This window comes from Mesoplodon bidens (genome assembly GCF_964165515.1).
Source record: "Mesoplodon bidens genome assembly, chromosome: 2".
Lineage (NCBI taxonomy): Eukaryota > Metazoa > Chordata > Mammalia > Artiodactyla > Ziphiidae > Mesoplodon > Mesoplodon bidens.
This window is the reverse complement of record NC_138177.1, coordinates 71566415-71593138: the sequence shown is the minus strand read 5'-3', so window position 1 is coordinate 71593138 and position 26724 is coordinate 71566415. Positions and strand designations below refer to the sequence as shown.

Here is a 26724-nt window from a genome sequence, read left to right as displayed (position 1 = left end):
TATTCTCCTTATTACATAAATAGTATTCCCTCATGTGGAGAGAATATAGTTTATTTAACTGGTGTACAGTGGTCAAGAGCTTTAGAAGCCAACTCCAAGACTTCAATTCTAGCTCTGCCATCTATTAGTTATGTGACCTTGAGTAAGTTCATTAATTTATCAGTGTTGCAGTTTCCTGGGAATAATAATGGTATTTGCATAATAGGACTGCAGTTTATAATTTGAGGCCTCAATACCCACCTGTCTTTAAACTACAGCCCAGAATAAATGTACCCTGTCACACAGCCTTGTGAAAGTACTATGGAGAAAAATAGACCATGGAGGAAGGAGGAGGGCACCAGGAAGAGTTTGCAGTTTTATATAGGGAGGTCAGGGTAGGTCTTACTGAAGAGTTAACATCTGTACAGAGACCTGAAGGAGGTGAGGAGACGAGACGTGGATACTTAGAGGCAGAGAATTCTAGAGAGCAAAGGCCTTGCAGAAGGAGCATGCATGTAGTATTGAAGGAATAGCAAGGAGCCCAGTGTCCTAGAGTGGATTAGGAAGGAGGGGAGCGGGGGAGATGAGGTCAGCTGATACAGGGCCTTCCAGATAAAGTGGGCCCATGAGGTAGTTCTGAGCTAACGAGTAATGTGATGCAACTTAGTTTCTGAAAAGATAAATCTGGGTGATATTATGAAAATAGACATTAAAGGATTAAAGACAAAAGTAGGAGACTCGGAGGCTACTGCAGTAATCCAGGTGAGAAATGATGATCCTATTGGACTAGGGAGGTGGTGAGAGGTATTTTATTATAAATATAATTTTTTCATATAGGTATATGAAAATAAGTATTTGAATATATATAGAATGAAAAGATATCAGTATATTCTAATAGAGATAGAGGGTGGGGTGTGAGAGAAAGAATGAAGTCAAGGATGACATCAAGGTTTTGTGGCCAGAAAAAATGGAAGGATTGAGTTGACATTTGGAGAAATTGTATAGGAAGCATGTTTGGGGAGTTTGAATTTAGACATGTCAAGATGGAGATGCTTGTTATACACGCAAGTGGAGATGTCAAGTAAACAGTCGGATAGGTACAATGTGGAGTCCAGGGGAGGGATCATATCTTTAAGTCCCTTTTGCCACATAAGATCATGTAGTCATGGGATTACTGCATGGCCATAACATCAAAAAGAAATGAGTGTAGACAGTGAAGAGATGTGGTCTGGGTGGTCTGGGTATGAACCCTGGGTTATTCCAAAATTTAGAAGTTGGAGATATCAGAAAGATACTGATAAAGGAAATTAAGGAGCAACCACCCAGTAGGAGGAAAATAATGTGAATAGTGAATGCAAAGTGAAAACAGTGTTTCCAGAAAATATAGGTCCACTGCAGCTGAGAAGTTATGGGAAATGAGGATTGAGAATTGACCACTGGATTTAACAACATGAAGTTCCCTGGTGACTGGACAAAAGCAGACTCAACGGAGAGGTAGGGGCAATGGATGACAAGGGACAATTCGAGATAGAAAGAAATTTCTTCAGATAAAGTATACAAATGGTCAATATGCTCATGAAAACATGTTCAACGTGAATCATTTGAGACATGCAATTCATAACCACAATGAGATACCACTTCACCAGCACTAGGATGGCTACAGTCAAAAAATAACAAGAGTTGGAGATGATGTGGGGAAATTCTCATACATTGTTGGTGGAAATGTAAAAATGGTGCAGCTGCAGGTGTAAGATGGGAATGAAAGAATAAGAGGAGAATGGAGTACAAGAAGCTTTATGAAGGATAACCCAATGGAAGACGGTAACTGGTTGGATGTCTGGGATGACAGAGAGAAAGGAATCACAGTGTGTGAAATTATTATCCCCTGATATGCCTACATTACTTACACTTGGGAGAACTTCTGTAGGGTACTTAACATCTCTGGATTTTAATTTTCCATTTGTACATTGAAGATTTCTCTCTCGCATAACTGTTGAATGAAGTTATGAATAATAATAGAAAAGGAAGTTGGCTTGAGAATAAGGATGCTGAAATCCACAATACACATTGAATGAGAGGAAGTAACTCCCACAAGACCCAAGAGGAAGAAGCATCTCTGCTTTGAATGTCTTATCTGAGCCAGAGGGCAGGGTCTCTCATTCCATGTCTCCCACCCACATCTCCTACCCCACTGTCCACTTAAGGGACAATTCCTCTTTCAACCACAAACTGCTCCATCCATCATCAGGATGAACTCATTCCAAGTTGGGGCACCTGAGTCAGAAGACCAGGATCCTTGGAGAGGAGCAAATGGAGGATATTCTCCTCTGAATACTCCAGGATTATAAGGTCTTCAGTGACCATGTGGCAAAGGATAAGATATGAATTCTGTAATTGTCCAGTGTTGGATTTAAGGCTTTGCTCTGCTACCAACTATTTTGGGACATTGGTTACTTGTCCTGCAAAATGGGGATAGTAATACCTACCCTAGAGAGTTCTTGTAAGAATAAGAAGAAATGATAGTTATAAAATGCCTGGGACAAACCCTGGTTCATGATAGGGTTGGAAAGTCAAGTTCCCTTCTTCTTTCATTTTTTTTCTCTTCTGCTTTAGGTGGGGGGGAGGGGTCAGTGACTGGTCACATCTTACACTGCTTCTGGACTGATGGGCCCTGATACCCAGCCATGACCGGTCACCTGGGATGCCAGTGAGAGATGTCATCTTTTTCCTTCTCAGCCTTCTGTTCAGCCTGAGCAGAAAGAGGTTAGAAAGAGCCTTATTATGGAAACTCTGCTCCTCTCTGATTCATGCACCATCTAGCAGGATCCTAGCATAACGCTCAAGCCTTTAGCTCAGAACTTGGCTTTCTGAGGTCAGAAGGGAAGCAGCTGAGCTTGATGAGCTGGAAGGGGAACCAAGAGACCCGGGAATCTAGGCCAGCAGACAAAGGACCACAGATCATAGTATCAGAGTGAGTCCATCTCCGATTCAAGAGCTGGGACTCAAGGCAGAAGGCAGAGGCTTTGAGGAGGTGAGGACCCCCAGGGAGAGGAGAAGCTTCCACACAATACAGTGCAGGCTACATTAGGTCCTCAGGCAACGTGAAGCTGGATGTGGGTTGGGGAAACCAGGAAGTGTCATTGGAGTTCATCATGTCCTCTTTGCTTCCTTGTGGAGTCACTACCAGAAAGAACTTCAGCAGCCTCTGTGCTCTGGGTCTTGTCTACTGAGTCTCTGTGGGAGTAGGGAGTAAGGGTAGATCAGACACTTCACAGAGAGAGGTGCTTGTCTCCTTGGCACTGGCCTCCTAAAGCCCCAGCGCCCTCCTGAGGGAGCCCCAGGTGAGGCTAGCAGGGAAGACTCATGACTAACCCAAAGCAAACCTATGGCAGGGGCCTTGATTATGTCCAAGTTGTCTGAAAAGGACTATTTTCAAACCTAGGGGAACATGTAGAACCTGTGACTTGGAAGGGGGTTTTGGGTTGGAATGGTAGGATTCCAACACACAGGGATGGGAGGAAGGGATAGGGAAAGGGAACCATCATTTCAGGCAGAGGGATGTGAGTGAGCAAAGAGGAGGCTGACCTAGGATCTGAGGCCAGCAGGGCTGTGGGGCGCTGAGGTTCAGTAGAAGAGGCAGGAGAGGGTTGGCTCAGAACTTCCTACAAGTCTCACCCCTCACCCCTCATAGCAGCCTCATCAAGGGGAGGTGGGAGCAGCATACTGCACTTCCACTCTAATGACCAAGTACCCCTACCCCAGACAAGGAAGGGCTGAGGCTGCTTTCCTAAGAACACAAGTTCCGACTTGGGTCCCTTTCTGAGAAACAGAAGTCTCGGAAGGTCCAGAAATGGTACAAATTCCTTTTCCCAATCCACAAGAGGTGGATTTGAGGTCAACGAGCTGAAGCTGAGGTTAGTACTAGTGGTCAGGGAAAAGGGCTGTGGCACAATGTATAATATACACTGGATACTACCCCAACACGCACACAAACACACCGCTCGACACAAACCTTTTGCCCTATACAGGGTGCAAAGGAAGCCTCAGGCCAGCCCTTTGTGGGATCCCACCTACCCATGCTGCCTCCACGGACCCCCAACTCAGCTTCCCGCATCAAGGTCCTAACCCCCTCCTCTGAGGCATGGTCAATATCTTCTACACAGTCCCCATGCCTGGGCTGTGTTCTCAGAAGGACACACACCAGCCACACAGCAGAGGCTGTGGGAATTATCATGTGCAGGAAGGTTCTCTTTGGGAAGCTTCAGGAGGAGAGTGGTCAGGAGCTGAGTCAATGATGGACGAAGAGCACTCATCCTGCAGGGTGAGGATCCTGAGCGGGAAGGCAGCTTGGAGAGGTGACAGAGGATATGACAAGGCCATGTGAGCCCACGGAGTCGAGGGCAGGAGGGTCAGAGTAATGCAGACCAGGGCTGCTGGAGCTGGACCAGAGCTGAGAGATGCAGGTGTCTGCGAGGATCAAGCTCTGAGTGGAGGTGTCCTAGGAGTTCCAGTTCTCCTACCTCCTCCAATTAAATTATCTTCATGGCTTCACTTTCTGGCTTATGGACCTCACTGTAGACAGTATTAACAGGCTCCTTTTCTTCTAAATCTTGTTCACCAATACCCTAGGAATGCAAGACAGAGAGTTCCTAGAACAGCTGAGAGAGGCCCCAGAGGGACCCACGTGGAACCAATGCTGCTGACATGAGTTGCACGTGGATTCCCCCAAAGCGCCCAGCACTGCACTGGCCCCAGCTATAAATTTTCTCAGTAAATACAACTGACCACCTGGAAAGAGTTAAAGAGACAGTGGGGCCAGGAAAGGCAGATGACTGGGTTGACAGGCCCAGACCCAGGTGAGGACGGACCCAGGAGAGCCCAGGCTGGGCACAGCTCCCAGCTCTCACCTTGTGTGTGCCCTTTCGAGACTCCTGCTGGCTCAGCTCTGCGTACTGGATGCCACTATCATTGTCCCTGTGGTCCTCCTGCAATTCCGTACCTGTGTATACACAGAGTGGAGCTTGAACCTGGGCCTTGAAAACCTGTATGCTCCCCCACTGTTATGAACCCCAAGGCCAAGGCCACACCCACCATTCCCTCTGCAGAGAGATTCCTTGAGCAGCAAAATGCAGAAGGAAAGGAGCCAAGGGTCCAGTGGGGGAGGGGAGGTATCAGGGCAGGAGGGAGAAGTGCAACCTGCCTCTTCCAGTCTCCATTTTCTTCTTCTTCTCACGTGTCTTCCAAAGGTATAGTCCTCCTCCAAGGATCAACAGCACAGCCACGACAGCCCCTAGGATGCCTGGCAGGGGGTCAGCACTGACCTGTCCTTGTGAATCTGTTTCCCTCACACAGAGAGAATGAAGAAAGTTAAGGAAAGACGGAAACTAAAATACCCATTGCCAAGGGGAGATAGAGAGAGAGCAGGTGGAGAGTTCTGAAGGGTCCAGGTTCAGAAGCTGAAGAGGGTGGAGCATGTCAGGTTCATCCATTCAACCAGGTCCTGAGCTCCTGCTTGGTGCCAGGGGTACTGCGATGAACAAGATGGGGTCACCCAGGGGGGAAGACTGAGAAAATACCAAAGTCTGCTAGCTAGAGGGACTGCAGTGCAATAGAGGTTTACACCTTGTACGCATGTCTTCAGGGAGGGCCTCCCAGAGGAGGTGATGCATAAACTGAGTCTTGAGGGAGGAATAGGAGTTAACTAGATATTCAGCGTGGGCACAGAATTCCAGGAAGGAGGAGCACCACATTTGAGAAATGACTGTGTCAAATCGCCAGCCCTGGGAGCTGCCATCATCCCACTGCAGCAGGCAGGAGAGGGACCGGGCAGTGAGGAGCCAGGTGAGGAGAATCAGAGGCAGAAGAGTCTCTTTCCAGAGGGTTTTTTTTTTTTTTTTCTTTCTTTTTTGCGGTACGCGGGCCTCTCACTGTTGTGGCCTCTCCCATTGTGGAGCACGGGCTCTGGACGCGCAGGCTCAGCGGCCATGGCTCACGGGCCCAGCCGCTCCGCGGCATGTGGGATCTTCCCGGACCGGGGCACGAACCCGCGTCCCCTGCATCGGCAGGCGGACTCTCAACCACTGCGCCACCAGGGCAGCCCTCCAGAGGGTTTTGTGGGTCATGCTGAGCACTGAACTTTATCTGAGACTCCAGGATGGGGCTGAGGGGAGGGTAACGTGGGATTTTAAGTGATGCTGACACATCAGTTCCTCCCAGCAGCTCATGGGGGATGAGTGAGAGGGGCAAGACTACACTCAGGATACCAGGCCATTCATTCATTCAGTGAAATCCTGAACTGTGAGCAAACGGTGCCAGGAGCTTTGCTTGGTACATGAATTCAAAGGAGAACAAGACATGACCTCTGCCCTCAAGGTGTTCCAGGCTACGGTGGAGACAAACCCAATAAACAGCATTGCTATTTAGTGTGGGGTGGCTACGGACTGCTCCTTAAAGGGGATGATGCTTGAGGGGAGGACAGTTATAGCACCTGCAGGGCCCTGTGCCACATGACATTGAGACACCCTTGTTCAAACCTTATTAATATCAGAACTGTAACCAAGCGCATGATCCTGCGTTACTGTGCTGGTCACATGTCCATGACCTGAGGGAAATCCTTGAACAGGAATAAGAAAGGAAGTGAAGGACTCTTGACTTGGGATGGCTGATGGTAGAGGAAACAGCATTTCCGGAGGCTCAGAAGCTTATAATAGCAGAACACATTCAGGAGCTCCAGGCAAACAATTCCGTGTGAAGTGTATGAGGTAAGAAACATGGGCAGAGGAGCATCTGTGCCCTGAATCCTACAGGCAGCCAGTGGGTCATACTCCTACAGATGACACAGACCAATTTCAAAATCCAATTTCTTGGGCTTCCCTGGTGGCGCAGTGGCTGAGAGTCCGCCTGCCGATGCAGGGGACACGGGTTCGTGCCCCGGTGCGGGAAGATCCCACATGCCGTGGAGCGGCTGGGCCCGTGAGCCATGGCCGCTGAGCCTGCGCGTCCGGAGCCTGTGCTCCGCAACGGGAGAGGCCACAACAGTGAGAGGCCCATGTACTGCAAAAAAAAAAAAAAAAAAAAAAAAAATCCAATTTCTTTTCAAAAGATTACAGTGGACGCACTATGGATAATGGATGAGGGGGGAGAAGTACTGGAAAGCTATTGCCCTGGACCAGCTCTGACATTGCACTACAGCAGCTGGGAAGGAGGGAGATGCCCAGCAGGTGGGCAGGCAGGCACAGGCAGCAGGGAGTGTGGGTCAGGGGAGGTGTGGGCCCTCAGGGAAATACATCTCTAGGGAACACCTCTGCGGGCTGCAACCTTAGTTCTCCTCGCCTCCCCTGTCCCACCCCTGCTTTCCCTCCAGGGCCAGCTGGGACTGGGAGCTGCTCATCTGGAGCTGGGTGGACAAGATTTGCATCAAAAACAAATCCCTTGTTTCTTAGGGGAAAAAAGAGGAGGTGGAGAGGCGGGCATGGATGTGACAATTAAAAGCAGAGATGAGTTTGCTGTACCTCCCAGACTCCTGTATGGGGTGACCCGATGGAAGGTGGTGCTCATAACATAGTGGGGAGAAAAGCCCAGAACCCTCACCCCAGTGCAGCTGAGCTCCGAGAATACCCCTCCCCTCTGGCAGGTACACTCACCATGGACACAGACTTCCCCAAGGTCTAAGGTGGCAGTTTTCTGGTCCACCTGGTTGCTGACCACACAGGTGAAGCTGGCACTGGGCTGCCTCAGGGGCAGGTTCATAGGCAGGGTCCAGGAGTTGGGGGCTGGTCCCAGTGTCACGCTCTGCTCCAGCTCCCTGGGGAGGCCCTTGCTCTGCCAGGTCACCTTCAGCTCCTCTGTGGCCCCTGAGACTCTGCACTCCAGGGTGACATTGCACCAGCCTGGTGTGACGGACGGTAACTTGAACAGGATCTGGGGAAGGGGCACTGGCTCTAGGGTAAGAGGGACAAAAGAATGGAGCCTCACATGAGTGGAGAACAATACAGTCTGTACATTCTCATCCATTATCTCATTGAAACCCTGGCATCCTCCCTTTAATGATGGTGAATGCATTTTACAAGTAAAACACAATTTGCCCAATACTTAATACATAGCAAGTGACAATAAGGAAGGGGGCCACTGAGTTAAGCCCTATGTTATTTCACTAGATTGAGCAAGCCTTAAAAATCTCCAACAAGAAAATAAAACCTGGATCCCACCTACCCAGGGCCCATTATTTCTAAGAAAATGGGGTTTCCTCTGGAAGGGGAAGAAGTCTGGGACAGAAAGGCTAGTTCCAGATCAGGACTTGCCCTCTTCTGCTCAGATAATGCCTGAGTTTGCATAGCCCGTAGAGAAGGAGGACATCTGGCCAGCAGTGGGAGCCCAGAGAAAGGCCCTGTGCTCCCAATAGTGGAGACATTTGCGGGAGATGCGGTGGTAGCAACTAGGAATGATGAGTCTGAGTCTGGTTAGAATATGCCACTGAACTTGAGAAGTGGCATATTGATAACTTGGTCTTAGAAATCACATGGGGACCTAAAGCTGTAACAGCCACTCTCTCACAGCAGGTATTTTCCTATGTAGACAGGGACTTTAGGGAAAGAAAGTGTTGGCTAAGTGAGGTTCTTTGGAAGTGTTGCAGTATAACCTTTCTCCTACGTCTATTGAGGCTTCTAGAGCTGGATTTGTGGAGCCTGTGAGTGAGGCTGGCCTTGGGCTCGTGCTGAGTAAAAGGAGAGGAGGCACTGACTACGTGGGTTTATGAATTGTGGTAGGTAAATAATGGACCCCAAATACGTCCATGTCGATCCTCAGAACTTGTGAATACGTTAGGTTACGTGGCAAAGTGGAATTAAGGTAACAGGTAGAATTAAGGTTGCTAATCAGTTGACTTTAAAATAAGGAGATTGTTCTGACTCCCTGGGTGGGACCAATGTAATCACAAGAGTCCTTGAACGTGGAAGAAGGAAGAAGAGGAAGGAGGTCAGAGGGATAAGATTGTGAGAAGAATTGGTCCCACTATTGCCTGCTTTGAAGGTGGAGGAAGGTGGTCATGAGCCAAGTAATGTAAGCAACCACTAGAAGGTGGAAGAGACAAATAAATGAATCTCCTTCTGGAAACTCTAGAAAGGAACACAGCCCTGCCAGCACCTCGACATGGGCCCAGTGAGACCCATATTTGGCTTCTGACCTACAGCACAGTAAGATCATAAATTTGTGTTTTATTAAGCATCTAAATTATAGCAATTTGTTCTAGCAGCAGTAGACAACTAATACACGAATTAAGTAAATCTAGACCTATAAAGTACAATAATTGTTTTGGCAATATCATTTCCCCAAACTTCCATTCTCCTCTCCCAAAATACTGAAGTGGTTTATCCCTGCTGTGAATCTCAGCTCTGCTCACCATTTGCAATAAACCCACTTACCCTCATTTCAGAGAAGAAAATAGAATCTGAAGGCTGGTGTCTGGAAGGAATCTTGAAAAATGGGACCTATGTGAAACTCGTAGCACAAAAGAAGGAGGAAAGCCATGGGATGGGGTCAGGTGCTGTCACTTACCATAGACAGTGAGGGGGAAAAGCTGGTTAAGTTCTATTCCTCCAGTGAAGCTGGCTCGAGCCCGGTACAGTCCACTGTCCTCAGAGGTCAGGTTCTCAATCTTCAGGGACAAGATGTTGGGCACATGGACCCTCTGCTGGTACTTGTTCTGGAGGCTGACCCAGGTGGGAGCATCTGCCCCAGCAGAGACTCGCAGCAGGACGCTGTAGTTTGAGTCAGGGCCAAAGCCCCATGTGACCTTCTCCAGGTTAGCTTCTTGCTTCCTGTTCACATGAAACAATACAGAACCTCCTCGGACCCTGTGCAGAGGAAGATGGGCTCCAGAATCCTGAACTCCAGAACCATGTGTCCCAGAACTCTTGACCCCAGTACAGCAGACGCCTAGGGCATTGGAAACAGGAAATGTATTTTTTTTTTTCGGTAACAATAAAGGAGAAAACCACAAAACCCATCTTTTAAATCAAATTCATCCAATATACTCCCTTGATTCTTAGGAGAAGCCTAGTAAAATGAATCTGAAGCAATTCTAGAATTAAGTCCTGGCTCTAGTGAATTGTAACCTTGAACAGGTTACTTAAACTTGCTAACCTGCAGTTTCCTCACCTGCTTCATAATGACAGTATAAACTGAATGAGATCATGGATCAAAAGCACCTGGCAGGGGTTTCCCTGGTGGTGCAGTGGTTAAGAATCCGCCTGCCAATGCAGGGGACATGGGTTCGAGCCCTGGTCCGGGACGATCCCACATGCCGCGGAGCAACTAAGCCCGCGCGCCGCAACTGCTGAGCCTGCGCTCTAGAGCCCGCGAGCCACAATTACTGAGTCTGTGTGCCACAACTACTGAAGCCTGCGCGCCTAGAGCCCATGCTCTGCAACAAGAGAAGCCACTGCAATGAGAAGCCCGCGCACCGCAACGAAGAGTAGCCCCCGCTTGCCGCAACTAGAAAAAGCCCACGCGAGCAACGAAGACCCAACACAGCCAAAAATAAAATAAATAAATATATTAAAAAAAAAAAGCACCTAGCAGAGTTTCTGTCAATAACAAATGCATAACTGTAGGAGGAGCTTCTTAAGTGTCTCCTCACGTTCACATCCTTGTGTAATGCCCTCCCCTAGAGTGTGGGCTGCACCTAGTGACTGGCTTCTAAGGAATGGACCACAGCAGACTTGATGAATGTCACTCAGTGATACTAGGCTATGGGAGACTTTGACTTCCCTCTTGGTCTCTCTCTCTCCTTCACTCCCTCTCTTGCTCGCTCTGAGAAACCCAGCTGCTGTGTTGTCAGCTGTCCTAAGGAGAGGCCCACGTGACAAGGAACCGAGGGAGCCTCTGGCCAACATCCAGGGAGGAACAGGGACCCTCAGTCCAGCAGCCACAGGAACTGCCTCCCATCAGCAATCACATGAGTAGGCTTGGAAGCAGATCCTGCCCAGCTGACCCTGAGCTGCTGCAGCCCGAGCCAAGACCTTGATTTCAGTCTGGGAGACCCTGAGCCAGAGGACCCAGCTGAACAGCTCCTCTGTTTTGACCCACAGAAACTGTGAGACTGCCTGGTGGTGTTTTAGGCACTAAGTTTTGGGGTGACAGGTTACACAGCAGTAGATATCTAATACAGATATGAAGGCTGCTCTCTTTCCTGCTCCTTCTAGGCAGTGTAGTAGGCAGGACAGGCTAGACTGTGCTGCATAACAAACAGTTACAATACCTCAGGGTCTTAGAACAAGGGGAGTTTATATCCCCCACCACAGGTTCCACAGAGAGTGAGGAGGGGGTCCTGTCACACATGGCAGAGGTTCCACCTCCTTGTAGCTGCACCCATGGAACCCACAGCATCATCACAGGCTCCCAGCCCCGCAGCAGGGAGGGAAGACAGGAGAATCACACAGGGGGTTTCACTGCATCTGTCCAGAAGGAGCATGATCCCTGCTCTTGCTTTGTGGCCAGCATTTGTCACAAGGCTCTGGCTAACTGCCACGGACTAGAATATGAGGGGCAGCGTGATCATTTAGTGAGCTCTGCTGTCCCTGCCACCAAGACACCATTTCCCTAGCCAGGCCCCAAGAGGCCGCATTAGGCCTTCCTTGGTCATTTTCCTGCAGCACTGTGACCAGTGGGCACATTCGCCTCAGTGCCACCTCCTCCAGAGCCCACCCTCCCGCTTCAGACTCAGACTGCAGGGACCCAATACCCTCTTTCCTTCCTGGGGACCAAGGTAGAACAGAACAGGACCAGGGAAAGTGTCTTATCCTGAAAAGATGATCAATCTGCTTCTTCCACCAGGTCAGGATCCATCTGCCTGGGTTGGTCTCTGGCTTCCAAGGTCCCAATCCTCTCTCCAATTCAATAAATTCTCATTATTTCAGGCCTGCCTCCCTCCTGCCATACTTATTCCCATTCCTGGCTCTCATTGGAGGCAGAGAATAGCTCGTGCCAACGTTCATATGCACAAGTATTTCAGATATTTCTTTGTATTTATTTAATCACTAAGTCACTTAACCAGGCATCTCCTCCAGGTCAGGTCTTAGGGGGGATCTGCCCAGACCCCTCCTTCCACGGAGGAGGAGGCTCCCCAGGGGGTGAACTTGTCCTGGGTCACACAGGGCAGAGCCACGCCTGGAGCCAGGGCCCCTGTCTCCCAGCCCAGTGCTTCTCCCCTGCAGGAGCCACCCATCACCTCCCCCACCCTGTCCCTGTCCTCCCCAGGAGCTCCCCTGCCAGCACTGCTCTCTCATCACCAGGGTCAGAGCAGTTCCTAGGGGCTCATCCTCCTGCTTTCCTCTCCTGGGAAAGGGGAAGCAAGTACTCAGAGGGGTTTAGCAGGGCAGGGACTTCTGGCCGGCTGAGGGTTAGACAGCAGCCTAACCAGACTCCCCATGTGTTGGAAAAACATCAACCAGGGAGAGAAGAGGCTCAGCCTTCAGGCTGCAGGGAGGACCCACCCAGAAGGGAATGGTGAGCCCAGCTGTGAGGAAGATGGAAGAAGACATAGAAAGAGAAGGAAGGCAGCAAGAGCTGTGATCTACAAAAGATCTAATCCTGAAGAAGAAAATAAAGCGGGGGCGGGGGTGTGTGTGTGGTTACAAACAAGACAGAGTGAAAGTTTATGTAAATAATATAAAATTTAACTCTTACAAATCAGCTTAAAATTTTATCCGTTTCCCTCCTCTCTCTCTCTCTCTCTCTCTCTCTCTCTCTCTCTCTTATGTAATCTTCCAACCCCAGAGCCTACGGAGAAAACTAAATAACAGAACATATTTTCCAGTTATGTAAAAGTGAAGAGAAGGCCTACATTTTACTGTAGACATAAATTTAACTTGTTAAAAAAGAGGTCATGTTTTATAAAGCTCATTCTTATTTCAAGACATCTGTTTATAAAAGGTCTTTAATTCATTAAATTTCATATAACTCCTGTAAGTTTATTTAGTGGCTGGGTTACTAAAAGAAAAAATTAAAACAATAAAAGCTTTCCAACTTTCTCCAGAATTCATACTTCACTGGTTACTCGTATTTTCTCGTTAGTTTTTACTTAGTTTCCTTACACATAATCTCATAATCTCCCGGGAAACCCTGTATGTGCTTCCGGTGTTGTGGAGTCTTCAGTTCATTTTCACTTAACTCCCTATTGTTTCTGCTTCCATTTCTCTTCTCCCCAAATTCACTCCTTTCTGGAGCCCACATTACCAGTCTACTGTTCCTTCTGTAGTTTCTCCATATTCTTTCTACATGTGGGTATACAGAAACCCTTACATTTTAGAGGCTGTTGTTCCTTTTACCAAAGCAGAATTTCACTGTATTCAACATCTTACATCTTGCTCAAGAAACCCAGACTAGAGTTGCTTCCTCCACCTCAGACACAGGGTTCTGGTTGGCCCCCTCCCCCAAAGGACAACTCCACAGGCTGCCAGTTCCCCTCTGAGTCCAGACCAGGGGAGCTTCATTCCCCAGCCCTTCCACGCCAAGGAGCGGGTTTCTTTGTCTCCCTCCCTCTTCCCAGGCAGCTCCATGCTCTCCCAGCCTCTCTGTTATTGCACAGAAGCAGCCTCACCTCCCTGGAAATGTTTTCCTTTACGCAGCCAAGGCTGCCTGAGCACAGGGGTCCCAGGCTCGCCACAACCAAAAGGCCATTTTGTTCTTCTGTTCACCCCAGGGCTCTCAACCCAATGCACTGTATTTGCTAAATAATTACAGAGCTGTTTTGTCTTTTTGTTCACCAAAGACTTTAGACATGGACAGGGGACACTGCCTCCCTGCTCCCCCCAAAGGCCCTCCCTCCCAGCAGCCCGGGCCACTCACTGAGGAGTAGGCTGGTGAATCCCAGGAGCCGGGAGGCCCAGCAGAGATGGGGGTCTTCTGAGCAGGGCCCCATCACAGGCTGCTTGCCTGCCTGTGCAGCTGTGGAAGAAAGGTCTAGGAGGAGGGACAGGAGAGAAGGGAGGCTGTCACTCAGAGGGACACAGGCTCTTCCCCACCCCTAGGGCGGGGCTAGCATGTTCTGTTCTGGGTTGACATCATACCAGCCTGCAGTAAGCCACTCAGATGTCTCCTATTACTAACCCCAGCACTTACACTAGGACCTCAATAAACAATTGCAGAATAAGTGTATAAACAACTTCACTGTTGGAGATGCCCCATCCCTGTGGTCACACCAGCTTGTTGATCTCACACTCCCCGCGCTAGCACTCACTGTAATTCCCTTACCTGTTTCCCTAGGGTTAGGCTCAGCCCAGGCAGCTTGCTCCTCAGTGTCAGCCTATGGTTGGGCACAGAAGTCATGCTATTTCAGCCACGGTAGGCTGGGCCTCTGCTGCCTTGGGTGCTGTCTCCTCTGTCTTTACACTGTTTAATGAGTTTGGTTTTCCATAAACTTCAAATGTCAGTTGCCTAAGTAAGAAGCTGTGAGCAAAAGAACAAAGCTCTTTGGGGGAAGTGTCAACTCCCCATATCACAAATGCAAATATTGGCATTTATTGCTTGCACCCTTATGGCTTTCCAGCTGCCCCTAGTGTTACTTATTCTCCCTACACACAGGGCAAAGCCAGACCCTATGGTATCTGATAGGCTCTTGTCTGCTTCATTCCTACCATTTCCCTTTAAACCTTTGCCAGGCCTGCTCCTGCTATCACAGATGAGCGGGGATAGATATCTACACACCCCTCCTGGCTACAGCCTCAGCTGCCTCAGACTCACTCCCACCTACTGAGACTCAGGCTCTGGGCTCTTCTCACCAGACTGAATACCTCACAACATCGGAGAACTCTTGGGCCCACACCCTAGGGGAGCAGCACCACCTACCTAACTCCTGGGCAGTGCCTCCTTCTCATCCCCACTGAGACTTCCCCCTCAGCTGCCCCAAGGCTGAGGAGCCCCATGCAGGGTAGTCATGCACTCAAGGTAGTCATGGCACTGTATATTAAACCCATTTTATGGATGTGAAAACTGAGACCAAGGGAGGCAGTGTAATCTGCAAAAGGTCATACAGTGAATCAAGCATAGGGTCTGGACTCTCAACAACAAACTCTAGAAAAAAAATCCCAACCTCACAGCCACTGTCCCATCCCACTGTGTGGCCTCAAGCAAGTCACCTGAGTCCATTCTGTGCTCCTTAAATTGCTCTGCTGAATCCCAGGCAAGAGAATATCCAATGCTGGCTTATTCCCTCCAACCTCCTCTAGTAATGGGGAAATTACTGCAAAAGGTAATGAGTCCTGTGGTCAGAAACTTCTTGTCTAGGGTCAAAATCCCGGCAGCTCACCCGCTGGTCACTCTCAGAGTGATGGGGAGCAAGCTTCATATTTTCGCTCTCCCATGTCCTATAAGTCCTCTTGTGTTAGTCCTCTTGTGTTTGGGTCTGTAAACCATCTGCTCAGGATTTGGGGAGGGAGGAGGAGCCTAGGGAGAGGGAAACAGCAATGCAGCTACAGGCCAGGGACACTGGAAGAGAGACAGACAATAAACACTCCATGCTGGCAGAACACCAGGGACGTTTTGGGAATCTCTTAAGGCAGCATCTCAGCCAATTGTGCAGCTGGAAACCTAAATCATCATCAACACCCCCAGCCTGTCTACCTCTTTCAAACTGACAAAGCATTTTCATCTATGAGAGACAGATAGATATTATTACAATTATTTTCCCATTTTACTGATGTAGAAACTGAGGATCCAAAGAGGTTAGTGAATAAACCCAATATGTAGTAGAGCCTGGCCTGGGACCAGGTCCCTGTCCTTTCATACCAATGGTCTTTCCAGACCCAAGTCCCTCTCAGTGCAGTGAATCTCCCACACAAGATGGTTTCAGACCTTGAGAAGCCACATGAAAGGGGGAGGCCAGGCCTGTCCCAGGGCAGCCTCTCTCCTCCCTAGCACCATTCCAGGCAGGAAAACTAAGGCCTGTGGCTACATCTCAGCGGCCTCTGAGATCAAGGTGGCCTTTGTCCAACCACAGCTCCTCCTCCTGCACTCAGTACATCACAAATGGTCTGTGCCTCCAGCGCAGCCAGACCTGCAAAGGCTGCTGGGCTGAGAAGCCTCAGCTGGTCTCTCAGCAGGGCCCGGGGACCCTCACTGTCTGTGAGCTGCAGGCTGGTGGACCTGCACTCCTTCCCAGGGCAGTGAAGTGTCCTCCTAGGGAGTCTCATGGTCCAGCTTTCACAGGGTCTTTTCATCTTAGTCTTAACATGCATCCCATCTGTCACACCAACAACATTACCTTTTAAACCTGGAGAAGCCCTCCCACCCCAGTGGAGAGACTGCTCGCACCCTGAGCTTGTTCCCAGCTCCTGAGAGGGCTCCTGTTTGTCCGTGACTCTCACCCCAGCCACATCTTTTGGCTTCTTTCTGCTGGGCTCCTTTATCACTAGATTTCCCTAGCGATTCTTGGCTGGACTGGTTGTCAGCATCTCTCTTCTGGCCAGCGGGGGAGGACAGACCACAACACAGCACATCCTTCTACCCACCCCAGGCATTCAGACCACATTACTCTACCCCATAGGGAGGTGAGTGGGCTCTGCAGATCCCCACTCACAGTCCCTGAGAAGGTGCCCACAGACCTTTGAGACCCTCCGATTGGGAGCACAGAGGGGAGGGAGAGCCCCAGCAGGAACAGATAACTGGGAAATACCTCCCCACTTTAGGGGTCACTCCCCATCCCTTATGGGCCTAAGAAAGAACCCCCATCAGCCTCCAGCCTGCACACCAGCTCCCACTCCCTGGAGTAAGACCCTTCCCTCCCGCCCAGTGCCCGACGACCCTTCCAGATGCAGCTCAGATGGTCCCCTGGGAGCCTGCCCCATCTGCCCCAGATGAATTAGGTGCTCTCTGCACTGGGCTCCCACAGCACTTCAGCAAGTTGTTAGTCACTTGTGATGCGACCAGGTCACAGGATCTTGTCCCTCTCTTCTGATGCAGACCCCAGGCCCTGTGGCCAGGGAGGCAAGGAGACCCCACTTTCAGGCTGCTGCAAGTTCAAGGTGGGCACCTGAGAGTAGGTGTCCTGTTGGCTCACCCTGGTCCCAGCCCTCCTGTGAGGACGCTGGGGTGTCACATATGCTCTTGAGCAAGACAGGTAGCTTTTAGCTAAGCTGCACAAGGCAGCCATGACTTGTTTCCACTCAGCAAATACTTACTGAGCACGCCAGTGCCTCAGCAGAGCCAGGGCTCTCACTTCCTGTCCAGGTCACCATCTGCTGTGGTCATTGAGGCCTGAGGTGGCTTCAGGGGCGGCGTGACCTCACCCAGCACCTCCCATTCTAATAGACACTTGGCCCCCGAGGGCCCAAGGTGCCGTCTTCTGTGGGAAAACAAAGGTGAGCTCCTCCATGGCTATATCTTCCCAGACCTGTTTCAGGGGTGCTAATTCACCCCAAGAACATCCACCCTTCAGAAGGACAATCTCAAAGTCCGCAGTGTTATCCTCAGAAATTCAAGTCTGAAAGCTAAATTCTACTACTGGCGTAGTAGTAGAATAATTCTACTACTGGCATATACCCTGAGAAAGCCATAATTCAAAAAGAGTGATGTACCACAATGTTCATTGCAGCACTGTTTACAATAGTCAGGACATGGAAGCCACCTAAGTGTCCATTGACAGATGAATGTTTAAAGAAGATGTGGCACATATATACAATAGAATATTACTCAGCCATAAAAGGAAATGAAATTGAGTTATTTGTAGTGAGGTGGATGGACCTAGAGTCTGTCATACAGAGTGAAGTCAGTCAGAAAGAGAAAGACAAATGCCATATGGTAATACATATATATGGAATCTAAAAAAAAAAAAAGGTTCTGATGAACTCAGGGGCAGGACAGGAATAAAGACGCAGATGTAGAGAATGGACCTGAAGACATAGGGAGGGGGAAGGGTAACCTGGGACAAAGTGAGAGAGTGGCATGGACATATATACACTACCAAATGTAAAAGGGATAGTTAGTGGGAAGCAGCTGCATAGCACAGGGAGATCAGCTCGGTGCTTTGTGACCACCTAGAGGGGTGGGATAGGGAGGGTGGGAGGGAGATACGAGAGGGAGGGGATATGGGGATATATGTATATGTATAGCTGATTCTCTTTGTTATACAGCAGAAACTAACACAACATTGTAAAGCAATTATACTCCAATAAAGATGTTAAAAAAACCCCCACATAGGTCAATGGAACAAAATAAAGAACACAGAAATAAACGAACACATATATGGTCAATTAATTTATGACAAAGGAGCCAGTGGGGAAAGAACAGTCTTTTTAATAAATGGTGTTTGGAAAACTGGATAACCGTATGCAAAAGAATGAAAGTGGCTGAGTAATATTCCATTGTATATATGTACCACATCTTTATCCATTCATCTGTTGATGGACATGTAGGTTGCTTCAATGTCTTGGCTATTGTAAACAGTGCTGCAATGAACATTGGGGTGTTGCTTAGCCATTAAAAAGAATAAAGTAGTGCCATTTGCAGCCACATGGATGGACCTAGAGATTGTCATACTGAGTGAAGTAAGTCAGACAGAGAAGGACAAATATCGTATGATGTTGCCTATATGTAGAATCTAAAAAAAATGATACAAATGAGCTAAAATTTACAAGACAGAAACAGATACACAGACTTACAGAATGAACTTATGGTTACTGGGGGGAACGGTTTGGGGGAGGGATAGCTAGGGACTATCATGTACACACTGCTATATTTAAAATGGATAATACATGTACACAATGCTATATTTGAAATGGATAACCAACAAGGACCCACTGTGTAGCACAGGGAGCTCTGCTCAATATTATGTAACAACCTAAATGGGAAAATAATTTGAAAAAGACTAGATACACATATATGTATAACTGAATCACTTTGCTATACACATGAAACTAAAACAACACTGTTAATCAACTATACTCCAATATAAAATAAAAAGTTAAAAAAAGAATGAAACTGGACCACTATCTTATACCATTCACAAAAATTAACCCAAAATAGATTAAAGAATTGAATGTAAATTCTTAAACCATAAAACGCCTAGGTTTTGACAATGATTTTTTAAGTGTGACTCCAAAAGCAAAAGCAAAAAATGCAAGAAGCAACAAGTGAGCCTACATCAAACTAAAAAGCTTCTGTGCAGTAAAGGAAATCATCAACAAAAGGCGAAGGCAATTTACTGACTGAGAAAAAATATTTTCACATCTTATATCTGAAAAGGGGTTAAGATCTAAACTATGTAAAGAACTCATAAAACTCAACAGTAAAAACACAAACAATCCAATTTAAAAATGGTCAGAAGATCTGACTAGACATTTTCCCAAACATACAGATGGGCAACAGGTACATGAAACCATGCTCAGTATAACCAACCTCGGAGAAATACAAGTCAAAACCGCTACGAGATATCACCTCACACCTGTTAGAATGCCTATTATCAAAAAGACAAGAAATAACAAATGCTGACAAGGATGTGGAGAAAAGGGAACCTTTGTACATTGTTTTTGGGAAAGTAAATTGATGCAAGCACTATGGAAGTTCCTCAAAAATTAAAAATAGAACCACCATATGATTCACCAATTCCACTATGGGGTATTTATTTGAAGAGAATGAAAATACTAACTTGAAAAAAATATACATGCACTCCCATGCTCATTTCAGCGTTATTTACAGTAACCAAGAAATGGAAACAACCTTAAACCTAAGTGTCCATCAATGGATGAATGGATAAAGAAAATGTGATATATATACATGCACAGTGGAATATTATTCAGCCATAAAAAGAATGAAATCTTGCCATTTGCTGCAAAATGGATAGACTTTTAGGGCATCATGCTCAGTGAAGTAAGTCAGACAGAGATATACCAGTACCGTATGATCTCACTTGTATGTGGAATCTTAAAAAAAACCCAAACAAGCTCATAGATATAGAAGACAGGTTGGTGGTTGCCAAAGGGGGGTGGGTTGGGGGGAGGTGGGCGAAATGGGGAAGGAGATCAAAAGGTACAGACTTCCAGTTATAAAATAAATAAATTTTAGCGATGTAATGTACAGCATGGAGACTATAGTTAAAAATACTGTACTGCATATTTGAAAGATGCCGAGACTAGATCTAAAAGTTCTCACTACAAGAAAAAAAATTCTGTAACTATGTATGGTGACAGATATTAACTAGATTTATTGACTTAAGATATTAACTAGATTTATTGACTTAATCATTTTGCAATATATGTAAATATTGAGTCATTATGTTATAAACTTGAAACTAATATAATGATGTATGTCAATTACACCTCAATAAAATTTTTTAAAATTAAATTAAATCAAAAGTGAAAAAGGAACATCTAGTTTGCAGCAGCAGGAAGTCACAGGACCAGGGCCTCTGGTGATCTGTCAGGGCCCATCAGCACAGGGAGTCCTGAACAGGCCTCCACCTCTACACCTGAAGCTCCTGTGAAGTCTTCAGCAGGGGTTTTCAGCACTGCTGAGACCATCTGGAATAAGGAGAAGCTTGGGAGTCTGGGGTCAAAGTCTCCTATCTCCCAGAGGGCCTCTCTCCACTCCCCACTGTCCAGAGCTCCCAGCCTGTAAACTGTGGGGAGGGGTGGGAGGAAGGACTCCTGGTGGGGTCAGGCCCTAGAGGAACTCACTCTTCATCAGAGATCTAAGGATGCAAAAGAGACAGAAAATGCCCCCCGTCCCCCCATACGTGCCCATGCACACCCTCCACCAGAGGTCAGATTACCCAGCACCTAGGTCCAGGGGAAGGGGACCTTCTTGGAGAGGGGATGGGAAGGGGACCTAGAAATGCCACTGGGGCCATGTGGGTTCCTGGCATCTGTGCACCTGCCTCAGGGCCACCTTCTGCCTCACAGCCCCAGCCCCATGGGTTTTCCCCCAGCTGCCTTTAGCACAGGCCAGTATTTGGGAAACACTTTTGAGAAAACAGCTCATGTCAGTCAGGGGAGCTAGGAAAGAGTCAGGAGACCCAGAGGAAGTTACTTATCTCCACGTAGGTCTCCCTTGTTTTGCTTTCAACTTCCCCCAGGCTGAATACACCTGAGGACACTGAGTGGGTCCACCCCACAGGTTGGTTCCTGCCAGCTCTGACCATCTCTGCCCAGGAAGAGCCAAAGGGCATGAAACCCCTGCTGCCCAGTGTCCCATCCACTAACCTCCAGATCCAGTTTCTTTTTCTTCTTTCACTTTGTGGAAGCTTTTTTTCAATTTTATGTTTTCAAACTTTTATTAATTTTTAATAGACATTTTCTAGAAGGGTTTTATATTTACAGAAAAATAATGAAGATAATAAAGTTCTCATATTCCCTACACACCATTTCCCCTACCATTAACATCTTACATTAGTATGGTAATCCGTTACAATCAAGGAACTGTTATTGATAGGTCCACACATTATTCAGATATCCTTAGTATTTCCCTTATGCCCTTTTTGTGCTCTAGGATCCCATCAGCGCATTACATTGAGTTGTCATGTCTCCTTCAACTCCCTTACCTGTGACAGTTTCTCAGAATTCCCTTATTTTTGATTGTTAACAGTTTTAAGGAGTATTGGTCAAGTACTTTGTACATTGTCCCTCCACTGGGATTTGTGTGATGTTTCTGAGGTTACAGGCTTTTGGAGGAAGACAACTGAGGTAACATGCCTTTCTTATTATATCATCTCGAGTGCTAACTGTCAACATGACATCACTGGTGATGTTGACCTTGATATCTGTCCTGGGTAATGCCTTTCAGTAATTTTTTATTCCTGCTTTGAGTTCTTTTTTTTTTTTAACATCTTTATTGGAGTATAATTGCTTTACAGTGTTGTGTTAGTTTCTGCTTTATAACAAAGTGAATCAGTTATACATATACATATGTTCCCATATCTCTTCCCTCTTGCGTCTAACCTCCCTCCCACCCTCCCTATCCCACCTCCCTAGGTGGTCACAAACCATGGAGCTGATCTCCCTGTGCTATGCGGCTGCTTTCCACTAGCTATCTATTTTACGGTTGCTAGTGTATATATGTCCATGCCACTCTCTCACTTTGTCCCAGCTTACCCTTCCCCCTCCCCATATCCTCAAGTCTATTCTCTAGTAGGTCTGTGTCTTTATTCCCGTCTTACCCCTAGGTTCTTCATGACCTTTTTTTTTTTCTTAGATTCCATATATATGTGTTAGCATACGGTATTTGTTTTTCTCTTTCTGACTTACTTCACTCTGTATGACAGACCTAAGTGTCCATCAACAGATGAATGGATAAAGAAGATGTGGCACATATATACAATGGAATATTACTCAGCCATAAAAAGAAATGAAATTGAATTATTTGTAGTCAGGTGGATGGACCTAGAGTCTGCTTTGAGTTCTTATCTCTATTTCTAAGAGAACTTTCTCATTTTGAGATAGTTTCTTTCTTTATTGCTTTCTTTAGGTGGATGCATTTTTCTAGGAAGGAGTTCCTAAGTCATCAGATTCTCAAAGGTTTGCATAATAAAAATAGAGATGTCAAGACCCTAACAAGGTCGGCTTAGGAGCCCCTTGGGTCACTTCCAGCGCAGCCAATACTTACTGAATACGACCGGGAAGTCACCCCATAGCAAGGCTTTCCTTCTAACTGTAGGAATTATTTCAAGGGCTTTTTTTTTTTTTTATAAAGAATTGTTCTTATTTATAGTCAAGGTACACACAGTAGACAGCACAGGTGTTACTGCCAAGGAAAATCACTAGGGGGATATTTATAACAAGGAAATATTGGCAAATAAATGATGAAGAAGGGGAGGAAATCCCCAAGATGTTAAATTGGAGGGCTGTCACTGAGATGGTTAATGGTGTTGTGGATTTTAGTGAAGATGATTACTGGATTGCCATGTAACCATAGTGTACACTTAATAGCACCTATAATAAAGCATGTGGTGCATGAGGAGACAAGGCCATGGATCCACATTTTATTTTTCTGATTTACAAGTGTTGAGAAAGGAGAAATCCCACGATGCAGCTCTCCCCCGCCAGGGAAAAGAACATTTTGAGTTCTGTGAATTGGCCAAATTGTTGTCTCTTCCTGAAGCCATCACTAGCCAGCATGACGAGGCCTCCATCATTTGAATTAGTTAGCTATCTGAAAATGAGGGTCTTCATGAACCGGGAGGACCCTCCGTGGAATTTGCGAATGGAAAGCCCCTTACCTAACACATCAGTAAAAGTTATAGGTACACAGTGAAGGAAAGCCCCGGCGCACCAGCCATTGACGTATTTGAAGCACACTTGGGAAGTCACATTTTGCAGTCTCTAGAATGGCTTTGCATTGGCACTAAATGAAGAAGGAAAATTTTGTACATTTCCAACAGTCTCCATCTACCTACCCCTCTTGCAAGTGACTGGCTTAGTTTGACCCTTTTCATCTAGTGGTTCGGCATGAGGAAAACACAGCTTTAGTGAGAGGGATTTTTTTGGGGGGCCACATCACACAGCTTGCGGGATCTTAGTTCCCCAACCAGGGATCGAACCAGGGCCCACGGCAGTGACGGCGCTGAGTCCTAACCACCGGACAGCCAGGGAATTCCCATAGTGAGAGGGATTTCGTATTTGTGTGATGATTTGCCAAGTTGGATAACCTACCTTGAGCCTTGGAGCTAAAGATGGAGATAAGATTTGTCTGTCCCCTCTTAAGCAGGACCTACCCCAGACTTGTTGCTTCTGAGAGCTAGCACAACTCTAAGTGGGAATCCAGAGCAGCTGGAACCCTTTGCCTGTTAGTGAGTTTGCTGGTTAATAGCTAAATCAAGAAAGGTATTGGTGAATAATAGAGATATCTGGCATTTGAGGAAGGTTGAGGGAGGATGAGAAACACTGGCCAATATGACTGCTCACTGCTGAGAATCCAAGTCCAAGTCCACTAACCCCTCCTTGAAGAACATGGAAGCTACTGGCTGTCACATAGAGAGTAATTCTATTGCATGTGGACTTTAGCGAATCAAATGATAGAAACTGGGCTATTGTCAACTCAGTATTAGAATTCTTGTATCTCATTGAAACCTCTGATTTTGTAATAGCCTTTAATAGAGTTTCAGCCTTGTCTTAATCTATTTGGGACCTAGTATGAAGAATATCCAGTTCTGAAACTGATGTGTCACCGTGTCAACACGGTATCAAACTGGACACACCACTGTTTGTTGTTCTGCAAGGCCCACATTCATCTGTTTTGTGCATAATATCCAACAAAGTTTAATAAGCTAGTGAAGAAGAAATATGAGTAATTAGTTTAAGCAAGTAAATGCTAATTAGGGAATGCCTCAAAAGCATCCTTTATATACTAGGTCAAAACACATCTTACAGCCCTGGTTAGTAGTATAATCCAAATTCTGTCAAGGCAACTGCACTTTCTGTTATTAAGGTGTGTGTGTTTGCTTTGCCTGACAGATGGCTCTGTTTGCTTAGATTGATAGCTAGGAAAATAATAATTCCATTATTCTGGCCAAAAGGATATTAGCTCTTGGGTTTTGGCTGTTTCAGTCAGTCTTTCTGCCAGCACAGCATATGAATATATATGGATTGGATTTTCAAGGAAATTGACTCATCTGGAAGAGTGGCTATCTGAAATATCATCTGTTCACTCTAAAAAAAACCCTGCAATGAACAAATATAATAAAACAGAAGCAGACTCACAGACATAGAGAACAGACTAGTGGTTACAAGAGGGAAAAGGGTAGGGAGAAGGACAAAATGGGGAAGGGGATTAAAAGGCACAAACTACTAGGCATAAAATAAATAATTTACAAGGATGTAATGTATAACATAGGGAATAGAGTCAATACTTACAGTAACTTCGTTTGGAGTATAATCTATAAAAATATCAAATCACTGTGTTGTACACCTGAAACTAACATAATATTACAATTCAACTGCACTTCAATAAATAAAAAAGAAAGAAAAATTTGGCTTTAACTCTGTGCTGGTTTCTCCTTTAAAGCAGTTTATTTCCTTGCTTCTCTCCTGTAGCATTAAGGCAATCTTTTCTTAAAATGTGAGACAAATAACTGAGGTTTCTGCAGAATAAAGGAACTGCGCAGACGTGGCACAGCAGCTTGCAACTCCTGTGCAGTCATTCCCTGCTTTTGTACGTGATGCTCTTTAAAGTGCTTTTAATAGTCATCATTTTGACTTACCCAGGGACAGATGCTGGCTGCAGCGTGCTATTCCTTCAGCACTGGATGTGTTCAGTGTTGCCAGAAACAATCGAATATGCAGGTAGAAGCTGTGAGATACAATACAGAGATTAGTGTATTCCTCATAAGAAGAGGAAGAGATAGCAAAGCTTTCCTTCTTCACCATGTAAGGAACAGCAAGGAGACAGCAAGCCAGGAAGAGGGCCCTCACCAGGAAGGGCATCAACCAGCACCTTGATCTTGGACTTCACAGGCTCTGGAATGATAAAATAAATTTCTGTTGTTTAAGCCATCTAGTCTATGGCGCTTTGTAATAAAACTCTAAGAAGACCAAGACAGTCTGGAGGAGAAAAGGAAAAGGCTCCATGACCCACCAGCACCACCTGCAACCAGCACCTAAGCCTCCCTCAAATCATCCTCCTTCCCGGCCCACCCGTAGCGCCTGGGCGTTGGTGCCACCTGGCGGCTGAAGATCAAACTGTCCTAGAGGTTTCCTGAAAGGGTGTCTTCCAACATCAAGTCAACGTTCAACAAACATGGAATAAGTGTCAACTGTGTGTAGCACCACTGGGATACAAAGACAGGAGGCAAAGTCACTGTACTAGAGGAGTCCAAACTCTAGCGGGGGAGATAGAAGCAGAAATCATTTCAGTGCAGGTTGTATGTGCTGCAGTACAGAGGCTCTTAAGAAGAATTTTCTTTCATCAAGGAGAACAAAACAGACCGTGCGAAAAGTGAAATAAAGCAGGAAGGCCACTTGGAGGAAGAATGCAAGATGACCTGCAGGAAACAGGTGAAGCACACACAGCCACCAGGAGGAGAAGGGGCTGCAGGAATGGAAAGAGATGTAGCGTGGGGGGACCTGTGGCCCAGGTTCTCTGTTCTTGACAGAGGCCAAGGCAGGTGTAAACTGGAGGAGACTGGTCCAACATGTTGTGCTCTAGGGATGTGAGAAATGACCAAAGCAATGGACTTAAAGTTAATTTAAAAAGAAAAAAAAATCAGCTTCTCATGCATCAGAATTTACCAGGAGCATGACGGTCTGAGGGGGAAAGGACAAAAGGGGAGTAAGTGAGCCTATTGCCTGCCTAGGTTTTCCCCAGATCCCTCCTCACTCGTAAGGTTCAGGTAAGGTTGGGGGTCTCAGCACTGGGGAGAGAAGCAAACGGTACCGGGTGGGGGAGAAATGACTCCCTCCACGGCCCCTTCCAGCCATACAGCTCAGTGTGCAGAGGGCTGATGTGAATGCGGGGGATGGTGGGTCACGTGGCCAGGCCCTAAGAGGATGGACTTTCACAGCAGGAACCTGAAGGCAAAAGTCATGAGGAGAATCAGCAGCACTGAGTTCCTGGTAAACCGACCACCCAGACCAAGACTCCACTAGCAAAGAGGAGGGGTGTGGAGAAGCCCCTCATGCAGCGCAGCAGAGCCGGGCCAAGCAGACTGGGGCTGAGGCCAGGAGAGCAGGGCCAGAGGGATCCAGGGAATGTGGACAGAGCCCAGTGTCACAGCCACATCCACGTGATGAAAACACAGGAGAGCAGCAAGACTAATACCTTCCA

The 26724-nt window shown here is 46.9% G+C and overlaps 1 protein-coding gene across 1 annotated transcript; it reads right to left on the bottom strand.

Annotated features, from left to right (window-relative positions):
• Window positions 1–1549: 1549 nt before the first annotated feature.
• On the bottom strand, window positions 1550–13930 carry LOC308607457 (CD48 antigen-like). The gene is made up of 6 exons (XM_081219349.1): window positions 13825–13930; window positions 9532–9912; window positions 7623–7919; window positions 5180–5314; window positions 4887–4978; window positions 1550–4604 (listed from the first exon to the last, which is right to left on the bottom strand). Exons 1-6 carry the CDS (start codon window positions 13895–13897, stop codon window positions 4509–4511), a joined length of 1074 nt encoding a protein of 357 aa, XP_081075475.1. The 5' UTR covers window positions 13898–13930; the 3' UTR covers window positions 1550–4508.
• Between the last annotated feature and the right edge of the window lie 12794 nt (window positions 13931–26724).

Excerpts from the sequence above, each read along its gene's own strand:
- LOC308607457 (XM_081219349.1), bottom strand. The coding sequence starts at position 13,897 with ATGGGGCCCTGCTCAGAAGACCCCCATCTCTGCTGGGCCTCCCGGCTC. Across the intron at positions 5,315-7,622 it reads TGGGGAAGTCTGTGTCCATG|ATTCACAAGGACAGGTCAGT; the intron begins GTGAGTGTACCT and ends TGAGGGAAACAG. Across the intron at positions 4,979-5,179 it reads GAAAATGGAGACTGGAAGAG|GTACGGAATTGCAGGAGGAC; the intron begins GCAGGTTGCACT and ends GTGTATACACAG.